The sequence below is a fragment of the Neocloeon triangulifer genome, unplaced genomic scaffold (assembly GCF_031216515.1).
Source record: "Neocloeon triangulifer isolate White Clay Creek 2 clone unplaced genomic scaffold, ASM3121651v1 ptg000014l, whole genome shotgun sequence".
In the NCBI taxonomy this organism is placed as follows: domain Eukaryota; kingdom Metazoa; phylum Arthropoda; class Insecta; order Ephemeroptera; family Baetidae; genus Neocloeon; species Neocloeon triangulifer.
Window position 1 is genome coordinate 18108523 of NW_026775556.1, and position 27133 is coordinate 18135655.

General features: G+C 36.1%; 3 protein-coding genes across 3 annotated transcripts in view; 1 reads left to right on the plus strand and 2 right to left on the minus strand.

Annotated features, from left to right (window-relative positions):
• LOC132201828 (brachyurin-like) overlaps window positions 1-27133 on the plus strand; it is a 38294-nt gene that overhangs the window by 4948 nt on the left and 6213 nt on the right. Inside the window, exon 2 of the mRNA XM_059628328.1 lies at window positions 22908-23016. The gene's annotated coding sequence lies outside the window, so the exon portion shown is untranslated. The remainder of the gene's footprint in view (window positions 1-22907; window positions 23017-27133) is intronic.
• Window positions 326-3804, minus strand: LOC132199820 (uncharacterized). The gene is made up of 3 exons (XM_059624853.1): window positions 2700-3804; window positions 2524-2633; window positions 326-2434 (listed from the first exon to the last, which is right to left on the minus strand). Exons 1-3 carry the CDS (start codon window positions 2876-2878, stop codon window positions 1980-1982), a joined length of 744 nt encoding a protein of 247 aa, XP_059480836.1. The 5' UTR covers window positions 2879-3804; the 3' UTR covers window positions 326-1979.
• On the minus strand, window positions 8291-10243 carry LOC132199941 (zinc finger protein 611-like). The gene is made up of 3 exons (XM_059625057.1): window positions 10043-10243; window positions 9869-9978; window positions 8291-9779 (listed from the first exon to the last, which is right to left on the minus strand). The coding sequence occupies exons 1-3, from the start codon at window positions 10216-10218 to the stop codon at window positions 8470-8472; spliced, it is 1596 nt and encodes a 531-aa protein (XP_059481040.1). The 5' UTR covers window positions 10219-10243; the 3' UTR covers window positions 8291-8469.

A 27133-nucleotide genomic window follows, 5' to 3' on the forward strand; every position in this document is an offset into this window, starting at 1 on the left:
TAAAAAGAAGTATCATAAATAGGTACATCAGATTATGTTTTAAGCTATACAAAGTGGGGGGGGGGGGGGGATTAGGGATGACGTGAAAATGTCATAATAATAAATGCCGGCGGCCGGTAGGTCTCATTTAATTATTGGTTTGTTGCAAAAACCAAATCATCAGTTTAAACTGCATCTCATGATGATATGATTCTTCCAATAAGTAAAAAAAAATTATAGGAAAACTTTTGCGGACATAAGCGATAAAAAAGTAAAAAGTTTAATGTACACCTGCTCTAAATTTAATTCAATTTTATTTTCTTATACATTTTACCTGATTTTTCATCATGCAAATATTTTACAAAAATAAGCATATCATAAGTCATACTAAAAAGTTATTTAAAATTAAATTAAATTCAAAATAACTTTCAGGACTCAATATTTGAGAAAAAGGCTATAGTAAATAAAATGTATCAAATTATAATCTGTAATCAAACATTGTTAAATGTTAGCTGATCTTTTCATTATTTTTAATCCAAACTTTTAATTTGCACAACTCCCTGAATATAGTCAGATTGACTCACAGTAGAGTGTTTGACGGGACTTGGTCCCGACGGGTCCCCGCGGGTTTCCCGCGGGACCGGCACCGTTTTCTTTAAGAGCAGCGGGAACGGGACGGGACGCGGGACTGGTAAATTGAAGTTAGTTGCAAAGACAAACCAGTTTTCAATTCCCTGTTCTGTCAAATGAATTATAATTTTCAAGCCAAGTCAAAATTAAAAGTTTTTGAATAGCATATTTTTCTAATCGCAACCTCCTGTTCGCACTTTCTTTTAAAGAAATATACATAATCATAAATAAATTAAGAAATCAAGACAATAGACAATATTTTTAAAAATTTGAGGTATTGATATAATTTAAGCTACCCGCAGTTCATACGGGTAGTGCTATTTGCATACCACGAAAACTGGACGATTAATAGCTGATTGCAGGAATCGGGACTCGGGACGGGTCCGGGAATTCGTTTTAGGCTTTCCCGGGAACGGGACCAGACTCGGGAAATTGTTTAAAAAAAATTCGGGAACGGGACGGGAAAATTTTCAAAAATTGGTCCCGTCAAACACTCTAACTCACAGCTCCTTAGTGCTTTATTTGTTAGGAAAGTCAGGAATAGCATGCATACGAATCATGTGAGTTTGGAGGTTGTAGTTTTGGACTATTTTCTTGCATACAGTGCACTCAACCATCTTGGAATTTTCCATTTTACAATATTTTATGTGTTCTTCATATTGTGATTTTAAAATTAATTTTCTGGAACAAAGCTTGCACCTGTAGCTAAATGTGATAAGGTTGTGAATTCGAGCAAGATGCTTTTGCAAACGAGACTTGCAAAGATACAACTTTTGGCAATGAGCACAAGAGAATTTGTGCCTGGTAGTTTTGTGCATCCTTTTTGTGTGTTTTTTTAAAAGCAGTTTTGAAGTAAAGTATTTTGAGCAAGTCTTGCAACAGATTTTGCGTTCTTTTAACTGGAGACCCTTAGCAATATGTCCCAGATGGCTATTTATGTGATACCTTAGCACATATTTTTTTAAATACACATTTGGACAAAAATCACACTTTAAAAGCAGACCCCGGCACTCTTTTTTATGTTTTTTTAACAACTCTAAGCAATCAAAAGTTCTTTCACATTTTCCACAAGAAACCTTCACAAAATGTGTGCAATACGAAAATGCAGAAATTTGCAAATTACAGGCAGGGCATGTCCTAAACTTGTGTTTAATTTTGATATGAAAAGACAAACTGCTTTTACTAATTAAAATGGCAGGGCACATTGGACAATTAAATATGTGCTTTGAAATTTTGTGCTTCTTGGCTTCATGGTTAGCAAGTCCAATTTTCTGTTCAAATTTGCAGTCACAGATTGAGCACTTGTGCTTTTTTGACTCTTCAAGACCTTTGTGTTTTGTATTCATATGAACTTCCAAATCGGCTTTAGTTTAAAAAAAATCACCACACCTCCCAACACGGCACTTGATGGCAATTTCTGAATGGCACCATCTGACGTGCTTGTACAATCTTGATCTTGTCAAGGCTTGTTTTGAGCAATAACAGCAGTCATGTAGTACCTGCTCTTTAGGTTTCAAGTGATATTCTTGTATATGTTTACACTTTTCTTCCTCGGAAAGAAAATATTTACTGCATTGAAGATAATCACACCTGATTGCAATATCTGCATGCATAATTCGAATGTGCTTTGGAATATGATGAAAGTGACAGTGTTTTTTGCAGTACACACACTGCACACTTTTGGAAGTAACTGCATATTTTCTCCCTCTTTTTCTTTTCACTGGTTTCTCAATGCTTGTCTCATCCAAGCTCTTGTCAAATGATGATGCATAAGAAATTTCTTGAACTTTCATCAGCGGCACCCAGCATTGCTTTATGTATTCAGCTGGAATAAAAAAAGAGAAATAAGTTAAACAAATTTTAATGTGTATATAATAATTTTTGTATAACAAATCAAAGTAAACACGGGCTCACCTTTGTAGTAATTTCGAAGACTAAATTCCTTGCTTGCCCCTTCTTCAGGCCACCACCTCATTTCGTCCAGAATTTCACTTTGCGAATTTTTTTCACTTTCAAAAAGAAACCTTCGATTTAAAAATAAAAAATTTTATTTCATTTTTCAAACAAGATCTATAATTATAATTACAAACCTTGCGTCCCAAACGCAGAAATAGCAAATCAGGTCGTCGTCCTCGACATTTTCGGCCAAAGTTGTGCCCAAATAGTTCAAGCACCACTGAGAAAACTTTTCCAAATTTAATTCGGCCGCCCGATAGCCGCCGTCGGCCGCTGGCCGCTCGCAAAGGCGACACAATTTGGCCCACATCATTTGGCTGCACAAAATGTTTATTTTGGTCTGGACGGTCTGGTGACCAGCTGGCGATTGGCATGGGGAGTGCTTCTCCTTCGCTCCTATTGGCTGCTTTTCAAGCACATTAAATTATGAGGCACAAAAGAGGGAGGAAATCCAAGCAGAGGTAGTGTGATCGATTCCCAAATATAAAGAACTTTTTAAGTAATTTAAGTCTTTTGATTCAAAGACTGATGATATTGTTGGTTGGAATTTAAGATATTATATTGTTTTTTGCTTTTTCCTTGGCGCACTCAATCGTTTAAAAAAAAGAATAATCTTTATAATTATATTCAATGACAAAAGAAGTATCATAAATAGTACATCAGAGATTATGGTTTCATTAACTTTAAACTTTTCAGCTTAACTTGTGGGGGGATGAGGCGGATGTCATAATATATAATATATGCCGGTTTCCACTCCATGGTAATAGATTCGATCATTTAATTATTGCTGGTTTGTAGGTTTGTAGCAAAAACCAAATCATCACTTTAAACTGCATCACATGATAATGATTCTTCTGATTCTTCCAATAAGTAAAAAGAAAAAAATAAAGGAAATACTGGTGTAGACATAAGCGATACAAAAAGTATAATGTACATATTTTGTAAACCTGCTCTAAATTTTACTTTTGTTAACATTTTACCTGATTTTTCATAATGCAAATATTTTACAAAAGTGAACATAAGACATAGTTAAAAATTATTTAAAAAGTAAATTAAAAATATCTTTTAGAAGTCAATGTTGAAGAGAAAGACTGATATTTTTTTAGTCTAAACACTACATAAAATTTATCAAATACAATCTCTAATCAAACATATTGTTAAATGTTAGCTGATCTTTTCATTATTTTTAATCCAAACTTTTAATTTGCACAACTCCCTGGAAATAATCAGATTGACTCAAAGCTTGGTGAGGGTCTGCTTCGCAGGCAGCAATGGATAAGCAATAGCATGGAAAGTGGCGCTCTGGCCGGCACTCGCCGTGCAGGAGACATGGCATCGCTGCTGGCGGTACGATCGCGAGGTGGGGGCTCCCAGAGCCGTCTCCAACGCGAATGCGGCCTTACGCGAAACAAATAATTTCTTATCAACACTAAAACCGAGACAATGTCATGAAAAAATTTATATAAATCATCGCGACATGAACGCATAAAGATAAAAAAATGCAAATAGTTGATAAATATTTATTCATAGAAAAGCAAAGACGGCAAAATAAGAAATTGAATGGATATTTGGAACCGATCCACGAATTTAATTATATTTAAATATCATTGAATAGAGTTTGCACTAAAACCTTTGAATATTCATGCACACCTATGGTAGATATACAAGCTGTGCTAATCTCGTTTACGTCAATAGGTGGAAACTAATAAAACGGCAATCATAATTATAGCAAGAGTAAGTTTGCACGGCACTTGCAAAATAGTAATAAATTATTGTAATGTGGTGAACGATCTGTTTGTATATAATGAATTGAATTTTCCTTTCGTTCTAATGAAGTGTAATCAGCCCTCTTAATCTCAGTTATGTCAATAGGTGGAAACATGCATACCAGAAATTAAATACAAAAAAAGTGCATGTTCAGGCTGCCTCGAAATAGTTAAAAAAAATTTTTTTAATTAGTTCCCTTCGAGTTTGCACAAAATATATTAGATTTTCCTTTTATTTTATTCGAGTTTAATCAACCCTTTCAAACTCAATCATGCCAATAGGTGGAAACATGCAATACGGTAATTAAAAAAAAAATGGATATGTTCGGGCTGCCTCCTAAATAGTTAATAATTTATTTTAATTAGTTCCTTTAAAGTTTGCACAAAATATATTGGATTTTCCTTCTAATTTATTCGAGTTTTATCAACTCTGCCAAACTCAATCTTGTCAATAGGTGGAAATCTACAAAACTGAAATTAAATATAAAATTATGATATGTTCAGGCTGCCTCAAAATAGTTTATATTTTTTTTAAATTAGTTTCCTTTGAGTTTGCACAAAATAATTTGAATTTCCCTTCTATTATATTCGAGTTTAATCAACCCTGCCAAACTCAATCTTGTCAATAGGTGGAAATCTACAAAACAGAAATTAAATATAAAATTATTATATGTTCAGGCTGCCTCAAAATAGTTTATATTTTTTTTAAAATTAGTTTCCTTTGAGTTTGCACAAAATAATTTGAATTTTCCTTCTATTTTATTCGAGTTTAATCAACCCTGCCAAACTCAATCTTGTCAATAGGTGGAAATCGACAAAACAGAAATTAAATATAAAATTATGATATGTTCCGGCTGCTTCAAAATAGTTTATATTTTTTTTTAAAATTAGTTTCCTTTAAGTTTGCACAAAATAATTTGAATTTTCCTTCTATTTTATTCGAGTTTTATCAACCCTGCCAAACTCAATCTTGTCAATAGGTGGAAATCTACAAAACTGAAATTAAATATAAAATTATGATATGTTCGGGCTGCCTCAAAATAGTTTATATTTTTTTTAAATTAGTTTCCTTTGAGTTTGCACAAAAAAATTTAAATTTTCCTTCAGTTCTAAACAAGTTCAATCATTACTGTTAATGTCAGCTATGTCATTAGGTGGAAACATGCAGATCTGATATGAAAAATAAAAATAAGACCTGTTCGGGCTGCCTCAAAATATTTAATATTTTTTTTTATTAGTTCCGTTTGAGTTTGCACAAAATAAATTAAATTTTCCTACAGTTCTAAACAAGTTCTATCATCCCTGTCAAACTCAATCATGTCAATAGGTGGAAACCTACAAAGCATAAATTAAATATAAATATGTTCGTCTTCCTATTCAATTCATTTGTTCTCTCGCTACAAGTTGAACAGAAATTTTATGCTCAAAATAGTTAATTTTTTTTTAATTAGTCCCCTTTGAGTTTGCACAAAATAATTTGAATTTTCCATCACTTTTAATCAAGTTTAAACAGCTCTTTCAAACTCAATCATGCCAATAGGTGGAAACATGCAATACGGTAATTAAAAATAAAAATTGATATGTTCGGGCTGCATCCTAAATAGTTAATAATTTATTTTAATGAGTAAATTTAAAGTTTGCACAAAATTTATTGGATTTTCCTTCTAATTTATTCGAGTTTAATCAACCCTGCCAAACTCAATCTTGTCAATAGGTGGAAATCCACAAAACTGATATTAAATATAAAAATATGATATGTTCGGGCTGCCTCAAAATTGTTTATATATATTTTTTTTTAAATTAGTTTCCTTAGATTTTGCAAAAAATAATTTGAATTTTCCTTCTATTAAATTCGAAACTAATATAAACTGTTTTTAGGCAGCCCGAACATATCATATTTTTATATTTAATATCCGCTTTGTAGATTTCCACCTATTGACAAGATTGAGTTTGGCAGGGTTGATTAAACTCGAATAAATTAGAAGGAAAATCCAATATATTCTGTGCAAACAAAGGTTCGCGCATTAGAAAATTTCGATTGTTGCCGAGCGCTCTGATTGGGTGCAATTATACTTGCACCCAATCAGAGACCTCAAACAACAATCGAAAAAATTTTCGATTGTTCTGATGCGCGAACCTTGGTGCAAACTTTAAAGTAACTAATTAAAATAAATTATTAACTATTTAGGATGCAGCCCGAACATATCAATTTTTATATTTAATTACCGTATTGCATTTTTCCACCTATTGGCATGATTGAGTTTGAAAGAGCTGTTTAAACTTGATTAAAAGTGATGGAAAATTCAAATTATTTTGTGCAAACTCAAAGGGGACTAATTAAAAAAAAATTAACTATTTTGAGCATAAAATTTCTGTTCAACTTGTAGCGAGAGAACAAATGAATTGAATAGGAAGACGAACATATTTATATTTAATTTATGCTTTGTAGGTTTCCACCTATTGACATGATTGAGTTTGACAGGGATGATAGAACTTGTTTAGAACTGTAGGAAAATTTAATTTATTTTGTGCAAACTCAAACGGAACTAATAAAAAAAAATATTAAATATTTTGAGGCAGCCCGAACAGGTCTTATTTTTATTTTTCATATCAGTTCTGCATGTTTCCACCTAATGACATAGCTGACATTAACAGTAATGATTGAACTTGTTTAGAAATGAAGGAAAATTCAAATTATTTTGTGCAAACTCAAAGGAAACTAAATTAAAAAAAATATAAACTATTTTGAGGCAGCCCGAACATATAATAATTTTATATTTAATTACTGTTTTGTAGATTTCCACCTATTGACAAGATTGAGTTTGGCAGGGTTGATAAAACTCGAATAAAATAGATGGAAAATTCAAATTATTTTGTGCAAACTCAAAGGAAACTAAAAAAAAAATATTAACTATTTTGAGGCCCGAACATATTATATTTTTATATTTAATATCAGTTTTGTAGTTTTCCACCTATTGACAAGATTGAGTTTGGCAGGGTTGATTAAACTCGAATAAATTAGAAGGAAAATCCAATATATTTTGTGCAAACTTTAAAGGAACTAATTAAAATAAATTATTAACTATTTAGGAGGCAGCCCGAACATATCCATTTTTTTTTTAATTACCGTATTGCATGTTTCCACCTATTGGCATGATTGAGTTTGGCAGGGTTGATTAAACTCGAATAAATTAGAAGGAAAATCCAATATATTTTGTGCAAACTTTAAAGGAACTAATTAAAATAAATTATTAACTATTTAGGAGGCAGCCCGAACATATCCATTTTTTTTTTAATTACCGTATTGCATGTTTCCACCTATTGGCATGATTGAGTTTGAAAGGGTTGATTAAACTCGAATAAAATAGAAGGAAAATCTAATATATTTTGTGCAAACTCGAAGGGAACTAATTAAAAAAATTTTTTTTTAACTATTTCGAGGCAGCCTGAACATGCACTTTTTTGTATTTAATTTCTGGTATGCATGTTTCCACCTATTGACATAACTGAGATTAAGAGGGCTGATTACACTTCATTAGAACGAAAGGAAAATTCAATTCATTATATACAAACAGATCGTTCACCACATTACAATAATTTATTACTATTTTGCAAGTGCCGTGCAAACTTACTCTTGCTATAATTATGATTGCCGTTTTATTAGTTTCCACCTATTGACGTAAACGAGATTAGCACAGCTTGTATATCTACCATAGGTGTGCATGAATATTCAAAGGTTTTAGTGCAAACTCTATTCAATGATATTTAAATATAATTAAATTCGTGGATCGGTTCCAAATATCCATTCAATTTCTTATTTTGCCGTCTTTGCTTTTCTATGAATAAATATTTATCAACTATTTGCATTTTTTTATCTTTATGCGTTCATGTCGCGATGATTTATATAAATTTTTTCATGACATTGTCTCGGTTTTAGTGTTGATAAGAAATTATTTGTTTCGCGTAAGGCCGCATTCGCGTTGGAGACGGCTCTGGGAGCCCCCACCTCGCGATCGTACCGCCAGCAGCGATGCCATGTCTCCTGCACGGCGAGTGCCGGCCAGAGCGCCACTTTCCATGCTATTGCTTATCCATTGCTGCCTGCGAAGCAGACCCTCACCCAAAGCTTCTTAGTGCTTTATTTGTTAGGAAAGTCAGGAATAGCATGGATACGAATCATGTGAGTTTGGAGGTTGTAGTTTTGGACTATTTTCTTGCATACAGTCCACTCAACCATCTTGGAATTTTCCATTTTACAATATTTTATGTGTTCTTCATATTGTGATTTTAAAATTAATTTTCTGGAACAAAGCTTGCACCTGTAGCTAAATGTGATAAGGTTGTGAATTTGAGCAAGATGCTTTTGAAAACGAGACTTGCAAAGATACAACTTTTGGCAATGAGCACAAGAGAATTTGTGCCTGGCAGTTTTGTGGTGCATCCTTTTTGTGTGTTTTTTTAAAAGCAGTTTTGAAGAAAAGTATTTTGAGCAAGTCTTGCAACGGATTTTGCGTTCTTTTAACTGGAGACCCTTAGCAATATGTCCCAGATGGCTATTTATGTGATACCTAAGCTCATATTTTTTAAAATACACATTTGGACAAAAATCACACTTGAAAAGCAGACCCCTGCACTCTTTTTTATGTTTTTTTAACAACTCTGAGCAATCAAAAGTTCTTTCACATTTTCTACAAGAAACCTTCACAAAATGTATGCAATACGAAAATGCAGAAATTTGCAAATTACAGGCAGGGCATGTCCTAAACTTGTGTTTAATTTTGATATGAAAAGACAAACTACTTTTACTAATTAAAATGGCAGGGCACATTGGACAATTAAATATGTGCTTTGAAATTTTGTGCTTCTTGGCTTCATGGTTAGCAAGTCCAATTTTCCGTTCAAATTTGCAGTCACAGATTGAGCACTTGTGCTTTTTTGACTCTTCAAGACCTCTGTGTTTTGTATTCATATGAACTTCCAAATCGGCCTTAGTTTTAAAAAAATCACCACACCTCCCAACACGGCACTTGATGGCAATTTCTGAATGGCACCATCTGACGTGCTTGTACAATGTCTTTCTTGTAAGGTCCTGTCTTGAGCAATAACAGCAGTCGTGTAGCACCTGCTCTTTAGGTTTCAAGTGATATTCTTGTATATGTTTACACTTTTCTTCCTCGGAAAGAAAATATTTACTGCATTGAAGATAATCACACCTGATAGCAATATCTGCATGCATAATTCGAATGTGCTTTGAAATATGACAAAAGTGACAGTGTTTTTTGCAGTACACACACTGCACACTTTTGGAAGTAACTGCATATTTTCTCCCAATTTTTCTTTTCACTGGTTTCTCTATGTTTGTCTCATCCAAGCTCTTGTCAGATGATGATACATAAGAAATTTCGGGAACTTTCATCAGCGGCACCCAGCATTGCTTTATGTATTCAGCTGGAATAAAAAAAGAGAAATAAGTTAAACCAATTTTAATGTGTATATAATAATTTTTGTATAACAAATCAAAGTAAACACGGGCTCACCTTTGTAGTAATTTCGAAGACTAAATTCCTTGCTTGCCCCTTCTTCAGGCCACCACCTCATTTTGTCTAGTATTCCACGTTGCGCATTTTTTTCATTTTCAAAAAGTAACCTTTGATTTAAAAAAGAAAAAATTATTTCATTTTTTAAATAAGATCGATAATATAATTACAAACCTTGCGTCCCAAACGCAGAAATAGCAAATCAGGTCGTCGGCCTGGACTTCTTCGGCCAAATTTGTGCCCAAGAAGTTCAAGCACCACTCTGAAAAATTATTCAAATCCAATTCGGCCGCCCGATAGCCGCCGTCGGCCGCTGGCCGCTCGCAAAGGCGACACAATTTGGCCCACATCTTTCGATGATTCAGCGCCACTTGTTTTGTTTGGGTGACCAGCTGGGCAGCGGCGGCAGCGGCGTGTGCCTCTCCTTAATCCTACCCTCATCCTATTGGCTGCTTTCAATCACTTTTAAATTATGAGGCACAAAAGCGGGAAAAATACCTGCAAAGGAAGTTCCCAACCACGGGGAACTTTTGAAATGAAATCTCGACTAAAAAATTAAGTAAATATCACCTATAATTTCTAATTATGCGAACAACCTTCACTCATGTTGTAAACAAATAATTTGTTAATTAAATATATTTATTCAAAGTACAAAATTTTGGCTTATTAAAATATCCGTTTATTTCTATTCCCTCTCTGCTTCTTAATTTTCTATACCCTGACGTTTTAACCTGAGAAAATGTCAAGAACCCCTCAAAATTAAATAATAATTTGCAAATTCTTACTAGAATTGTGTTTTCTTACAAATTAATTTAAATGGTTAAATTGATAATTTTTGTGCATTAAATTACTTAAGTGAGATAAAATATATTTTATTAATTAAAAGTATTTTTAATCCCTGCAATATTTTGTCAAAACTTTGTAATAAACTGCTCTCTAACTCTAACAATAATCAAGTTGCAAAAAACAGCCGTCTTGCTAACGCTGTTCTTTTTACTTTTCTTTTACTGTTCCTCTCATTTATTCATTCCATCACCCTCTGAGCTTATTAGCGAGCAGAGAAAAGTTGATCGGCGTCAATAACGTCTCTCGGCGCGGATTCTTTTCCTTCCGAGTCCTCCGTCGACGGGGGCGCCGCATTAGGATCGGTTCACTGCTTAAATGAAACTTCTGCGTGGCCTCTCTTTATTTCCATAATTTAATATCCCCCAGGTCTTGGTGGGTGCCGCCGTCGTGGCTGATAATATAACACTCATTTCTTCGCCGCGAGAGAGAGAGAGGGAAAAATTTTGCTCTTAACTTTTTGGCTGAAGGGAAATGAAACTTGGCGGCGCACTGGAAAACTATAAATATTCCATCTCGTGGCTTTTTGCTCTCTGCTTTTCCTCAAACGATTATATTTTTCTGCAAATGAGTTTGTACGTCTTGGAGAGTATATGTGCGCGAAACAGAAAAGAAGAAATGAAGAAAATTAGACCCGCCGGTGCTGCTGGTATATTTTTCTCGCGTGTATTTTTCACTTTGTAAATCTTCTCCGGCGGCTCAGCTCTCTCTGCGGTTTAATTTCGCGCTCGCTGACTTTTGCTGCGCAATGAAATATGTTTACGTTATACATTTCGCATATTTATTTTCAGCTCCAGAGTAGGTTTTCCGCCTAGAGTAAAGAAGAAAATCAACGAGTCGCAAATTAGGAAGTGCAAAAGCCAAATGATTTGCTGGTTGTTTTTACTTTATCCATGCAGCCGCGTCTCGACTTTGCGTGGTTTTTTTTAACAAGTAAACAATTTTCCTTCACACGAAACAACTCATTTTATCACAAATTTTTATTAAAGCATATAATGCGTTGAATTTTTGCTTTACAATATTACAATATTAAGCATGAACTATATTAAAAACAAAATTTATTTTATTTTATTGAAATTGAAAAATTGATTTGGAATCTACATATCCCTCAATTTATCTCATGCTTTCTGACAGAAAAAGAATTATTTTGATAAAAAAAGCTTAAAATAAGCAGACTAATTAGTGTTGATTTTTGCATTTTTATAAAAATTATTCCGCGCACGCCTTCCAGACTTTCAAGTTGATTTTAAAAAATTACTTGAGTAAAAAAGCAGTCACTTTAACGGATCAGGGTTTATGTGAGGCGTCAAGAAAATTAATGATCAAATTATTCTCAATGGAACAAAAACATTGGATTTTAAATTTGAGAACACATTTTTATGTCATAATAATATTTGATTTTTACATTCCAAATGTAAGATATATTCAACATTCAAACCCACAGGGAAATTTTTTGTCTTTTCCAGCATTTAATGATATAAATTCCTATTCGCAGATTTTTTTCCCTCTCTACTTTTTTCTTTCAAAAAATTCACCATCGTCATCAGTCACGGAAATCGAGCCAGCGTGATCTCATTAAGGATTTTTGCGCTGACAATGAGAGAGATAAATTTTTGGAAGGTGCGCGCAAAAAAGCGAGGACTCGTCATATATTGTCGAACGGGGGTGTCGCCTGCTTTTTCCCATGGCGGCCGAAATAAAAAAGATGAACGGCTCATCCGCCCTCGCGTACAAAAGTAATTTGTCGATTTGCGCGCGTGTCACGCTCCGTTCTGCCCGGCGGAGAGCGATTTTTCCGCGAAAAAAAAAAAACACCAGAGCGAGGTGGGCCGCCCTACGCATAGGCGTGAAATGTATAAATGTTTATCTTGCGTACGGGTTGGCCGCGGCGAGTATTTGATTTCAATCTAGGGGCGCATTACGTGCGTATTAAAGCCCCCGTAACCCCGACGTTGGGTGTGTGTGATATACCCCATAAAATATAACGAGCTCGCATATCGTAAATTCGCTAAAAACGGCCGTGGAAATTACTGCTGCGCGCCGCCACGCACCACAGGCGTGCAGACCCGCCCGAAAAGCAGGCATCGCTAGTGCCAATAATATCGCAGCCGAGCAAAGCAAGCCAGTCGTTTAGCCGAGACCGGTTTATGAAGTGCACCCCAGCCTAATAAAAAGCAAAAGGAATAAAAGAAGCAGGGGATAAATTCGGATAGGTGCGGTTCTAAAATAATTTACACAGCATCCCCTCTATACAGTCTCCTGTAATTGAATTAGTGCATTTTTGTGGCCGATTTTTTTTTACGAATTACTTTATTTATTTATGCCTTTTCTCGATGAACTTAAAAATTCAAAATTTTAATCATTTTAATACAATTAATTGCTTTTTGTATTTTCTTGATAACCAGCTCATAAATATCAAAGTATAACCTTATAATTATTATTTTCATTATTATTTAAACAATTTTAGCAATCATGTCAGAGATCAGAGAAATTTGTTTCTTCAAGAAATGAAGGATAGTGTTATTTGTTAGTACACATTTTTACTGTTTTTACTTTGAAATATCGTAAAAAGTCTGTAATTTTAATTTATATGTCATGCTCATTGAATTTGTAAGCGTATCAAAGAATCATTTTATTTCATATTACTTTTATTTGAGCAGGATTCACACTCAACAGTTGAAATTTAATTTAGTATTCATGGATAAAATCAGATTTGGAAAATCTAATTTCTTTTTCCTCGCCAGCAATATCAACAAAGATTAATCCAGCGCATTAACACTTCATTTCAAAGCCGCTCCTTTCTCCTTTGGCAAAACAAACTAAGCGCGCGCTTTAATTAGGATAATTGGATTTGCGATTCGATTAGCCAAGCCGCCCCTAAACTCAAAGGGTGATGCTTTTCGGAAAGCGTTGTGTTTGCTCCTCTCTCGTTCTCGCCCATCAAAAGAGCGGGCTGCGTTTTGTTCGTAGCGAATGCCGCCAAAACAACATGCGAGCTTTTGAATTTGCATACGAAATTAGATGCTCACAAATAGTTGTAGCCAAAATTTGTTGCGCAACGCTTTTGATACGTGGAGCGTTTCCGAATTCGATGATGATGTTGTGCTCGTGAATAAATAAACATTCGCCTCCTGCTCGTGGCAAAAGGGCGCACGTTGATATTGTGAATTAATCAAAATAGCTCATTTTTTAATTTGAAATTCATTTTTGATATGATAGGAAAATTTGATTGCTGTTTATGAAACATTGAATATACAAGTTTTTATGTACATTTCAATGTACACACTATAAGAGTTGGGTTCATTTTTTCTCTCTATAAATTAATACAATTTTTCGAAATCAAAGTATAACACAAAAATATATTCAGATTTTTACTATCCCTTGATATTACCTAGTATGGCTAGTATATAGTAAATAAATTGTTTTATAAGTGAAAATATAAAATAGTTAAAAATTATAATGTAATTTTGTAATTATATGGAATGAAATTGCACAAGTTTCTTTTATTCGATTTGATATTGACCCGCGGTGTTTAGGTTAGATCACCGCAAACGGTTGCGGCTCTGTATTGTGCGTTCTCACAACGCAAAGCGATATATAGCAATGCACTTTGGCTTCACAATGAAGTTTAATGAGTCCTCAATAGCCCAAGAATGCAAAACAATTTCGGCAGCTTTATTAACTTTTTTTGCCCAACGGGGTCTACGTCGATTACCCGTAAGAAAATCACATACATGAACTTAATTTTGTTCGCCAACATTTATCGGTTTCGCAAAAAAGTAAAGGCATTTTGATGTTGCTGGTCTCTCTGTCTCCTGGCTCGCGCGTGGTGAAAGGAAATAATATCCTGCTGGTGCTGGCGATGATGAAAACATGAACTGTGCGGTCATAAGAGCAGCAAATTGTTTTCCAGCCGATTGAGTAATTTATTAGCAGCAGACACTGAGCAATGTATAACACAAAATGAAACGATATAGGCGCGACGACAATGAAATTCCTTCAATATGTATGTGTCCTCTGACCTTAAATCTAAATTTTGTAAATCGACTCATATAGCATGTTAAATCGTGACATAGAATAGAATAAAAATAGGAAAATTTAAGATATGTATGCAATTATATGAATGGCATTAAGTTCAGAAGTAATTAAATGAATAATTTCAAATTTAATACAAAATATATCAGAAATATAATATCATTATACATACACTAAAAGCTTTTAACAAGAAAAAATTATTTAACGTTTAATTTGATCACTCTCAATTTTAATTAAAAGATATCTTCTCAAAATGCAATAAATATTAAAAAATTTTTTAATTAATTATGAATTTGTAATTTTTTCCTTTTTAACCTTGTTTTTATTTTATTTGTCATTATTTGTTATATCTGAAATTTATCAAAAATATTATTTGCTCATTATATAAATGGCCGCTTGTACATGAAGTTCAATTTCTCATACTTAATAATGATTTGGTATTGCTTTAATCAATTAACAGAAATTTTACAAGGGGAAATTTAAATATCTTCTTTTAAATCAACTATTATTCTTGTATGCGTGGCTGCCGTGATAATTATTGATATTAAAAAGAGTTTTAATGCAATTTTCTGATAAAAAGATTGTTTTACACACAAAAATAATCAAAATAAATGCATCTTTTGAGCGGAGCCACGACCGAATATCCTTTTGTGATATATCAGCCTGGCACACAGCAAGGCGCTGGCCATAAATAATCCGCAATTTGACCTCAGCACTTTGCTTGGTTGCGAGTAACGAATTACCGGCGGCACCCTCGAGTGCGCGAAAAAAGCGGTGGCGACGAAGCACTTATGCAAATTGCTCGCCCGGCTAGATGGATTTGCGGCACGCATTCCGCGCCGGGGCAGGGTCTCTCTTTTCTCTCTCACGGGCGATAATCGCTCTTTCATAAGCAGCATCACGTTAATAATGCATACATAATTATCTCCGGCTTTCAAAACAAGCAGGAACTATCATTATTATATGGGTGAGAGACAAAAGGAGGCGCCTTCAGAATAATGGAATTTGTCCTTTGCGAGCGGTTTCCTGGACGCGACGACCACACCTTTCCAGGATCAGGGCCAAAGGTCACGGATCGAATAATTCAATCACAGAGTGCGAAAATGTGTTCGATCGATTTAGACCGACTGACCCTCACACAAAGAGGAATTCCACTTTTGTTCGTCGAATGCGCACATCTGCGTGCACTTGACCCCAACGGTGACCTTTGCTGTTCATTTGCGCCTTTTATCAGCAGCCTCGCAGCTCCATTACAGCTCCGAAAGTGTGAATTATGTTTGTCCTTCAAAGTTAATTAAACCGATCACTTTTCAGCCATACATGCGTTTTGAACAATTATTTCCTGATTGAAAGGGTAATAATTCACCTGTGATACAATCCGGAGTAATAAGGGCGAGCATGATTTAGCACAATTAGCATAAGGAGCGGCGGTGCTCAACGCATGCAATTACCGCAGTCTAGATCGCGGCGGGTGAAAAGTGTGGAACATTGTTTCAGCCTGCAGCTTTCCATTTCGTAATGAGATATATCACGGTAATTCGAGCAACGTGTGAAAAGCAACGAAACTGTGACGAATTATTACGAACGACGAGAAATTCATCTTGGCCATTTTGAAATCGCCAAATTAATCTGCGGTTCCTTTTGTGAGGAGAGGCGCTTTCAACAATTTGATGCAAATTCATTAAATTTTCAATACACCAAACTCATATTTTTTTTTCTTAAAACTTTAAATATTAAATTAAATTATATTGTATTTCGTTGAAAGATTTATGAAACCATATTAACAAAAATTATAAATTTTCAAAAAAAAAAAATAATTAAGACAGATTTTAATATAAAAAATGTTAAAACTCATCCATGTATGGGATGATTAAATTAATAATTTATACAATTTATTGCTAGTATCAAGATTAAATCAATTTTAATAAATCTGTTGAAGTTTCAAAAACAATTAGTGAGGTCTTTTTATTTTATTCTTCATAAAATCGCTCATTGCCAGATTTCACAATTTTAAGTTTAATCTTTTTTTTATGGACACAATAACTTCACTTTCTGTAATTAATCTAATGAAAGGAAACCTTCATTAATTTCCTTCACAGTAAGAAAGGAAAAGTGTAAATTAACATTTGCTTTAGGCGCCTCTCTATTCCAAATCAATGCATGGAGCCGTGAAGGATCAATTCCGTGACGAAAACTATAAGTCTCATGGCATAACTCTCTGAATATTATCTGGTTTTGTTCGCGCCCGCGGAGAGATAGATGACGGGCGAAAAGTTTTTCGCGCGAATAATCTTGATATGAAAGCTGGGCGCGCGTATTAATAAAGTGTGACAAAAAGTTTTTATCTTTTTGATTCATTTTGTTCAATCTAAATGCAAATTCCAGCGGTGCGCCGCGAGTTTATAGGGTTCACCTGGCGCCCACCCTTCCTAATTACGAAGCAGAGATAAGCGGAAGGTAATTTCCTGTTGGCAAAACGCAAACAATCGCGCCCCAAACTCCAGCAGTTCTGGCCGTGAAGAGCACGGATAAAAAAGAAACGTTGTTTGCGGACGTTTGTGGCGCGCGGCGGGCTGCTTATTTCGCCTGCTCTTCCGCTCGGAGGGCGAACGATGATATAATCAAGTAAACCCTCGGTAATGATATTGGCCGGGCGGTTTTCAAAAGGAAGCGGCCAAGAGCGAAAACAAGCCGAAAGCGCCTGTTGGTCAGCAGCAGTCGGCAACTGACCTCTCGGTGATTGAAACCGACGGCTCGGAAAGATGCGAGTGAGCGAAGGCGCGCGTCTGCCTGCCGCCGCCGTTCGCCCCCGTGACGTGCACACCAAGCAGACCAACCACCCACGCTAGCCGGATCCAATTTTGCACCCTCCGCTATTTGCCCTTGGAAAAGTAGATTTGGCGGCAAATTCCTGTGTCGCACGTGTCTTTAAATCAACTCGCAAACCTCAGCTGCACTTTTTCAAAGTGGAAAATTAATATAATTTTTAAAGCATTATATATAATTTTTAAAGCTGACGTTTAATTAACGCATTCTTAATAAAGTCATTCAATCATGAATTTTCAACCAATCTTATTTATTGAGAAATCTGTCTATAAATTATTTTAGGTGGTTTGTGTTCATGGACTTATTAAGTAGTTTTTTATTATTAAGTCTCCCTTCTTTACAGACGATCCGATTATTTACATCAACAACTTACACAAATAATTATATAACCATCAAAAGATTTAATTCACAAAGCACAGAGTATGTAAAAATTTAAAATATAAATTGCTTGAAGCTTATTATTTACTTATCTAGGGAAATTTTATATTGTTGCTTGTAATTTAAATGAAATTTAATCATACCAGCAAATGACATAATTCGAAATAGTATAAATATGGCTGTATTTTTTTTTTTTAAATTCAAATAATTTTATGCTTAAATCTCTTCAATTGTATCAGACTTGTGCAAATTTTTACCAACTTTTCAACACACTTGAGAGACTTTTCTCTAAAATTTTACTTGTCGGAAAAATTGTCAAACTTTTATAACCATCGTCATTTTCAGCCCGTTTAAAATGCAAATTCGCGCGTGTGTCGCTTGCGGCTGCTCCCATGAAAAGTCACCGCAACCTTTGACGAGCACATTTCGTCGCACCTGTGTCAACATAAAGAACGGCCGTGTGCTCTGCTTGCTTGCTTAAGAACATTTCGCTTGAACACTTAATTAAATCTGCACCCGGTGTATGTGTGCGAACGACCTCACCGACAAACCGTTTGTCCAAACTGCTGTTTATTAAGTGAGTGAGTGTGTTGCTGGCAAAAGCAGCTCGGGGGCTGCAAATCCCGCTTTGCAGTTTCGTGGTCAACTAGACGCGCGCTCATTTCACTTTCCCTGTGTCCGCCTCCGAGGCTAAATTGGGTGCCTTTTCCACCCCCGACGGCCCCTCCATGCAGGCACACGCGAGTGAACATCAATGACCAGCCGGGCCAAAACCGAGCGCAGCCCTAACCGACAACACACAAAGTTTATGCATCAGGGGCTGAAATAATGTGTTGATGCTTCACAGAACACATGGTTTTACATCACCAGACGAGAGCCAGGGACCATCAGCATCACAAAGAGAGACGAGCTAGCCATCCCCTTGCGCGTTATCTCCCTGCCTGCACCCCAAGGAGTCCTATATCGCTCCCTCCTCCCTGTATCGTTTGCATACACATGTGATCCGACGAGCCGTCTGCCTGTTGAAGTATGGCCACTGTTTGAACGCAGCCAGACATGTTGCAAACAGTGATAGCTGAGATTGATATGAAATTTACGATTAATTTACAAGTAGCTGCATGACTCCTTAATTGACATTCTTAAAGTTTTTTATTTCTCTTCTGCGGAAAACTTTGTTTTAATTAAAGGCCCAATCTAGGGATTGAGTTTTATTAATATAATTTTTATAATTTACTTATTGATAAGGAGGGATTCTGTTTATTATAAAGCAATTATTGTGTCAGCAAAGTTCATTAAAAGTTAATTATTAGCAGTGAACCCTTATAAATGAATAAACTATTAATGCATTAAGTTGCTTACTGGCTGTTAATTGTCCTACAAAATATTTAAAAAAAAGTATTGAGCTAAATTAAACACATGACAGATGCAACTTAATTTAATTTTTTTTTAAATTATATTTCAGGAATAAGTGCATTTTTTAGTTCAGAGAGGTTATATTTTTTGTATGGTTTTCTATTCTTCAAGAGTGTTGTTTTGTCAAATCATTTCTCTTTCAAAAAAATGGTTTCTTCTTCAAATCTGATTAATGCTCCTAAATTAAATGTTGTTACTTGCAGAAATTGTTTCCAATTTAAAAATATTTCAAATAAAAGCCTAATAATTATTCATTCTTCTTTGTAATACTTTAAAATTTAAAAGAAAAATTAATTTAATTGTGAGTTTCAAATTTTTATGCTAGGCTCTTCTATAGCAACAAAAATTTCAGACTTAATTTTACTTTTTGGAATTGTCAAGCATGACTACGGTCCGACGCTTCTGTGTCTACCAAGCTCTCGTCTCGCAATCTCCGCATCCCTCTTTGGCAAACAAAGCTGCAAAGAGGGTGGAATTTCGCTTGCAGCGGCCGCCGGAAATCCCATTCAGGGGTCAGCATCTACGACGGCCGTGCTTTCCGCTGAGAGAGCAAAACTGGAATATCATTAGCCAAAGCCGCTCGCTCGTCTCCAAGGAAGCTGCAAGGGTCCGGCTCGGGAATATGCAAATCGGCTCTCATGAATTTGCATGAGCAAATACATTTACCTGCCGAGCTGCAGATTGAACTTTGTGTCATGGCGCGCCGAGAGTGCCGACGTGAATAATTGAAAGAAGCGGGTTTTCAGCAGGTGAGAAAATTCCACCCCCTCGATTAGAATTTCAGATGGTGAGGGGTGCGTGTTAATTGAACGCGACAGTTGTTTGCGGACTGAAAATCGCGCGAGATGGATGGAATGTGCTGACGTTGGTAACGAGAATCGATTGACGGACGCGCTTTCAATTGGCGAAACGCTTCATTAGCCACTTTCAAAGTGCTCGACATCTATGAACTGAACCCTTTGTCTACCTATACACGCAACCCTCGTTTGTGCACCGACGCTTTTACGCCGCTCTATTTCACGTTGCAGGCAATTAACGATGCCGTTCGCATGAAAAAGGATCGGCGATCCGCAAAAAGTGGCCGCTTTTTTGTGGCAAACAATTCCACAGTCGCGGCATGAAACGTGGTTTCGCTTTCATTTAGTTGCAAATAAAAAAAAGCTTTTTTTATATTTTATCCCTAGATATTGGAACTTTGGAAAAACTGGGAAAAACCACGATTTTATTGCACAATTATGTTTATTTTAGGAGGGGGCGGAGGGTGTGGGCTTGAATATAAAAATAATCCTAGAATCCTGAACTCTTTTAGATAATTATACATATACAGTATTTAATTAACAACAGTTTTGACCTGTGAGTAAAATTGCAAAGTACTTTTTTTTGCAAAATATCCGTCTCATAGATATGGATTGCTAGTGCTTTTGTGGCGTTATTTGCACACCACTCTTTTTTTTTTTTTTTAAAAATTGCAGTTTGTAGATATTTTACAATAAAATTTTAGAGTTGAATTTTTATCATCATCTCATTGACGGAAATTTTCTTAAATAATTATTTTGCCATACCGAATAAAAGTGCTTACAAATAAACATCAAACAAACGTTCAGGCACTAAAGGTGAAACAATGAAATCAATATTTAGCTATTTTCAACCTCAAAATTTAAATTTAGGGTTCATACGGAAAAGTTTAAAAAATTCAGATTCCATACTTAAGCTCCTTGTTAATTTCAATAGTCTTGCAGGTCTTTAGGGCACAAAAAATTTAAGAATTTTTAGTCCTGGGTATAAGAAAAAAAACTTAAATTAACTCCCCTCCAAAATTTAAAGATGAAATAATTTATATTTATCTATGTTTTTTTTTCGCTAAATTTAAATTGATTTTAGTTTTGAAAGAACTTTGAAAGAAAAACCAAGAAAATAATTTAAAAACTTAAAAACTGCTTTCCAGCTGTTTTCAAAACGAAATTAAGGCCACGCAGTATCCATGTGAAAATAATTAACTTTGCAAACGCTCGCCACTTTACTGCAGGATTTTGCAGGCTGGCAAAAAACGAACTCGCAAACCCAATTTACTGGCCCAAAATCCTTCCTCCTGCTCATTAGAACGGAGGAAAAAGCAGCGCCAGGGATGAGAGGGAACAAAAAAATAAATGCACCAAGGCATTTTTATTCACCCCTCGCGGTTCTTCTGCCGCTTTTTCGTCGCTCGGAGCGCACGAGAGAGCGATACGCTATCTTGTTTTGTTCTTAAACGTGCGCGTTTCTTGCTTTCCTTTTCTCTTTTTGGCAGAATAATTGCCTACTGGCATGCCACTCGCACGCTGCTGCAACATTATTTCATCTAGATATGTGCAAATGGACTCTTTACATGAGAAACAGAGAGAAGAAGAAAAAGAGCCGCTCGTAAACTTGCAACAACACCCAAACGGACCGACAACTTTTTTGCTCCGTCCCTCATCGTAAAACGCCCAGTTTATTAGACGTAAAATAAATCGCCCGAAATAAAGAACTTTGTGTTAAATATTGTACACAAAAATATATAGGCCTGGAAATGCATGAGAAATTAAATAAATTGCCAGCAGAGTTGCTGTCAAATTAATTTTCCATTCGGAATAAGCTGCGCTCTCTCTTCTCGCAAGTTTCAACCCCAAACCCTCATCACACACACACATATGGAAGTTTAGGGCAGAGCCATTTTCCGCAATTAATCAGCCGAGGGAACGTGTACGATGTACGTGTGTGTTGCAAAAGTTGCTGAAAGTGAGCAGATTTATCCTTGTCAGAGCAAGAGAGGAGTGCTAATAACAATAATCAAGAAGCCTCCAAGCCAACGCGCAGCTGCATGCGTCTCGAATGCCACGAGAGTAATTTTATTAATCATCCCTTGGCGGGTGCAAATTATCGCGTCTCTCGCCCGAAATCTCGCCGTCATGTGTGTGCGTGCTCAATTGAAAATTTCAGCCCGTCGTCGCCAGCAGTCAGAAAGAGGCTTGTTGTTTTATAATTAAACGAGTTCTTCCTAAAAGAAAAAAGAGGCAAAATAATAATAATAAAAAATAAAATAAAGGGTAAAATTTGAATGAAAAATTTGTATTCTGAAATTGCAAGCAAATGTAGCTTGTAATTAAAAATTAAGAAATTAATCTTTTATGTTTCATTTCGTACTTTTTTAACTTCTTGCAGGATGCTTTACATGTTTGAATTCCTGGTATAGTTTGGGGAAGTTGAAGGAAAGATATATGATTTTTTAGTGGCAATTTAGCTGCTTTTTATTGAGTTATTAATTTTTTTTAAATTTAAAAAAAACATTAGTTTTAGTATGTTAAATTATTACATTAAATATATTTAAATTATTATTATTATTTAATATATTATTTATTTTTTCTTGCTTTTTTGTCAAATCTTCATTTAAAAACTTCTGAGGCTAACAAAAGTGTACTAAATTGTGTATTTTCTGACATATATTCAAGAGTGCAAAATCTATATCCTGAATTAATAATATTTTGTGTTTCTTCATTTATTTATCCCCCTCACTTCTAATTTGCAGTGCTGCTGATTGACAAACTTTGCCCCGAAGACCATCAATCCAATTAGTTTCTACAGCGGTCAACTCGAATTTGGGGGAAGAAATGTTGGAAGCAGCGAACCTGGTCCTGGTAAGTTCCTTGGTTTTTTTTACTCCCCTGCTAGTTCCTGCTGGTGAATTTTTCACCGGCTCCTTTATTTTTTTCGGGGGTTGAAAAGGAGGTGGCCAGGGTGCAGTATAACTCACTCGTCGGCTCTCGGAATCCAGCGTGAACACAACAAAGAGGTTAAAATTTATTAGACTCTTTCCGCGGGGCGCAGCCGGCGAATAAATAATGCGCGTCGCGCACTCGCTCGCTCGCGAGCAGCGCCGAGGACAATATTTCAAGATCATTAAGTAGTTGAGCAAGCGGAGGGACGCAATAAATTCGGAGGCAAACTTGCCTTCCGCAATTCCCACTAGCGTTAAAGTTTTGACGCCTAATCTGGGGGCCCGAGAGTGGAGTTGCTAAGAAGCGGCGCGCAGAGAAAAAGTTTTATTTTAAGTCCCGATGACATCTTAGGAAAGAAACTCTCCTTTGTCCCTGCAGAAAAGCAGACATTCAACCCGCTCTTTCTTTCTTACTCCCTCTCACACACCGATAGGCTTTCTTTCTCCCTTTCTCTTACTAACTTCCTTTCGCACTTATCGGCCCGCCGGCACAAAAGAGAGTGCGAAAGAATTATCAGCAGCCGAATGGACGTTCGGCACAATGGCTTTTACGCCCCGACCCGACACGCCGGGCGCGCCATTCAATCACATTACGGCCAAAACTTTGCACTGATTGCAATATTCAAGCGAAAAGCTATCCCGCGGGAACATAACTTTCCCTTGGGCGGAAAACGAACCAAATCTGGTCAAACCCTATCAGACCTTTTTTACTTCAAAATCCCTTCCGTGCTTGCATGTCGAAAACTTCCAAAGCCATCTTTGATTAGGCTGAAAATTTTCCAGGATAATCCTTACATGTAGGAACAATACTATTAAAAATTCATAATTGCATCTTTATAGATTTTTTTTTAAATCACAATGGTTATAAAATGTAAATTTCGAACATTAAGCCGATGGATACAAAAATTAATTTTTTAAAGATCATGTGAAAATTTGGAATGAATCATGAAAAAATATATTTAACCATATTGGATGTGTCGCTTCTCAATATAAATTGAAAGAATGCATCGATAGAACTTGAACTTCCTAGTTTAAATTTTCATGCACTTCCCTCAAGCTATTTCGCAAACTTCTTTTGATTTTTTTTTTTACATTCGCGAAACGACTGCGTGACACTACTTTGCAGGCCATAACTTTATTTTGACCTCGTTTCCAACAAGAGATAAGGGTGAAATTTTTCAAGGTGAGACCGAGTACGTTGCGCACACGTAATCTTGGTTCAAGTCTGAGCACTCGGCCGTATATCTCGCAAGCTTGCACACACACGTCGCTCTCGTCTTTATAGTCGCGCGCGCGTCTTATCCGGCTGGGCCGAGCAAAGGACGGAGACAAAAGGACAATGAGGGACGCTTCAGCCAAAGTTTTCCCATTTCACACAGGCGCGAGCGCGTGTGTAGAGCAACTTTGATATTGCTGCACTTTACAGCCTCCCACGTGCAACAACACCTTTATGTGTATAAATTTCCAAGAGGGAAGAGATTTCCTCGTCGCGCACCTATGTATAATAAGCAGCGGGCCAAATTTATTGCCACTCGGTTTTATTGGTCTGCGCATACCTAGATAGGGAACAAAACTAACCCCTGACTCGCAATTATAACCTTACTGAGGGGTGGTGTTTGCGGCCTCGGAATGGTCTCTGATATTCCATTCTATGAAGCCGCAAATCCTCCCTGGTGTTTTTTCGCCTGAATTTGACGAGAGACATTTCATGTTAAGCGCGCTGTTTGTCGCTCTTTCGCAAAGTCCGGTCCGAGGGAAATGGCACGTTTCAAATGCTCACTCGCAGCTCGCACTGGTAATTAATCTTGCCGGGGTCAGAAAACTCGCCAGACTGCACGGCGAATGAAAATTCGGTTTAAACTGACTAACTATGCTGCATGATGGTCGTCCGACCGCAAAATGGGCAGAACGCGGTGTAACGCATTTGAGGCTGTGAACTGCTGCCCAAAGCATTTTGCGCGACTGTCGGCAACAAAACTTTGGTTGTCAGTTCGCTCTGAAGACCATTTATATTTTATTTATATGCAATTATGAACAAAATAATTTAATGCATACTACCAGATTCTTGGATTTGCAATGTAAGAGCAAGATTAATAAATTATAATTTTTTTTGTTTACTGTTTTCTGTTTGATTTTTTCGTTTTGTATTTAAATACTATTATTTACATAATAATATTTATTTTATTTTTAAATGAAAAATCCCAGTAGTTCATACTCTCAGGGTCCGTCGTTTTAAGTCAAGTATTTTTTTCATACAATTTATAAAATTTCAATATAAATTTACTGTATTTGTGCTGTAGAATTTTTAATAGGTTATTTCGTCAATAAACGTTCAAGAAGTTTTACACATTTTATAGCTACGGTAAATTTGGCTCTTTTACTTCAGTAAAGAAAAAAAATGGCGTATCTGTTCGCTCTGGCTGTGGCAGAAATCCACTCTTGCCATTAGTCCCCATTGAAATGACCACCGTCCTCCCAGCATATCCGAATTTTTTTCGCCCTCTTTTGCTGCTCTCAAGATGAGATGGCTGGTCAACTAAAGATGCACGCAGCGAGAGCGACCTTTTCCTCTTTTCTTCTCATTCAATTCAAATCGTCCATTTGAGCTTTTTTTGCGTCGATCCAATTTGGATCGCGTTATGCATGCTCGGCTGCCAAATTGCTCCACCTGCAAAACGCCACCCCGGCCATGCCATTCTTGCTTGTGTATTTCTCCGCAATCGAGCAAGGAGGACCTCAGCTGGATGCCGGGCATTTTATTCGCTTTAATGGGCAGCAGGGGTGGTTTTTATCCAACTGGCTCACCGCTCTCCGAGTCTCCGTTTGCTTGATGATCATTTTGCAGGGCAGTGAAAAATCCTCGGCCATCACGACCGACGGTTATTTTATGGCCGCAGATAAATTTCTACGACGGCGATTGTCTTATTCAGGGCTGTCGTTGCGGATTGTCGTCCGTTATTTTTGAACTTTTATTGCTCCTCCGTAATGGCCCGCGATGAGCGTAAATCATTTTCATCGGTCTGTATGTGCGCAGCAGCCTTTTGCAGTTTTTACAAAAACTCCCAGTGCCAATCAAATTTTGTTCAATTTAATCGCCGAGGGATCGCGAACCATCGGCCGCGGCGTGCGTTTGGCACATGACAGCGCCACGCAAATTTGTTCCGGGGTGGGCCGCAATTTGGCGAGAGTTGACTTGAAATTGGCAGCCCAATTTCCAGCCAAGCGTATTATATTGTGTTGGTACGTGTCCCTCTTTAAAGCTGATGGCGTATTAAATAATAAATGTTCTAAAAAAAATTACCAAGGACCAATTTAATTTAAAAAATTCACGAACAATTATGTTGATTTAACTATCAATTTGTTTAAATAGTAATTAATTGAAAAGTGTTGACAAGAAAATGACATAGTGTTTCAAAGTATTGCATTATTAAATTTGCAATTCTTTGTGAAAATAAAAGATCAGCACATACAATTTATTAAAGAAAATTCATGATAAACCTAAAATATGAGTATAATGCGTCAATATTATTTTAATATTATAAAATAAATGCATTCTGTTTCTGGGAGTTCGAATAAAACTTTATTTAAAAAAAAAAGTTTTTAAAAGCGAATTTCGCTCTTATCCACTTTAATGTCAGTAAAATGTCAAATTTGAGATTTGTAAAAGAACATAATATTTTCCCAGTGTAAACAAAATACAATTAAAAAACAAATTAAGTCGATTCCTTTTCCACAAGGAAGTGCGTCTTCCGATGACTATAACTTTCTGCGAATTGAGAAGGGTAGATAAAAAAAGATCGATTTGACGATTTGATTTGCCCCGAAGATGTATAATAAATTACTTTTTGTAGACTTTTATGAGTTTTTTTTTCTCTATATAACCCTCCAGAGGCCCAGCAAATTTCAACTTTAAAGCAATCATCGGAAAAAGTAAACCCCTGGGGCTGGAAATCCGAGCAGAGGGAATCTGCAGGGCGATCTCCCGGGTCGGATCCCCTCCAGAAAAGCCGCACATTTTATCAGGAAATGTAGATCGA

Coding starts and splice junctions, on each gene's coding strand:
- LOC132199820 (XM_059624853.1), bottom strand. CDS start 2,878: ATGATGTGGGCCAAATTGTGTCGCCTTTGCGAGCGGCCAGCGGCCGAC. Junction 2,634..2,699: donor TTCTGCGTTTGGGACGCAAG/GTTTGTAATTAT, acceptor TTTAAATCGAAG/GTTTCTTTTTGAAAGTGAAA. Junction 2,435..2,523: donor TCTTCGAAATTACTACAAAG/GTGAGCCCGTGT, acceptor TTTTTATTCCAG/CTGAATACATAAAGCAATGC.
- LOC132199941 (XM_059625057.1), bottom strand. CDS start 10,218: ATGTGGGCCAAATTGTGTCGCCTTTGCGAGCGGCCAGCGGCCGACGGC. Junction 9,979..10,042: donor TTCTGCGTTTGGGACGCAAG/GTTTGTAATTAT, acceptor TTTAAATCAAAG/GTTACTTTTTGAAAATGAAA. Junction 9,780..9,868: donor TCTTCGAAATTACTACAAAG/GTGAGCCCGTGT, acceptor TTTTTATTCCAG/CTGAATACATAAAGCAATGC.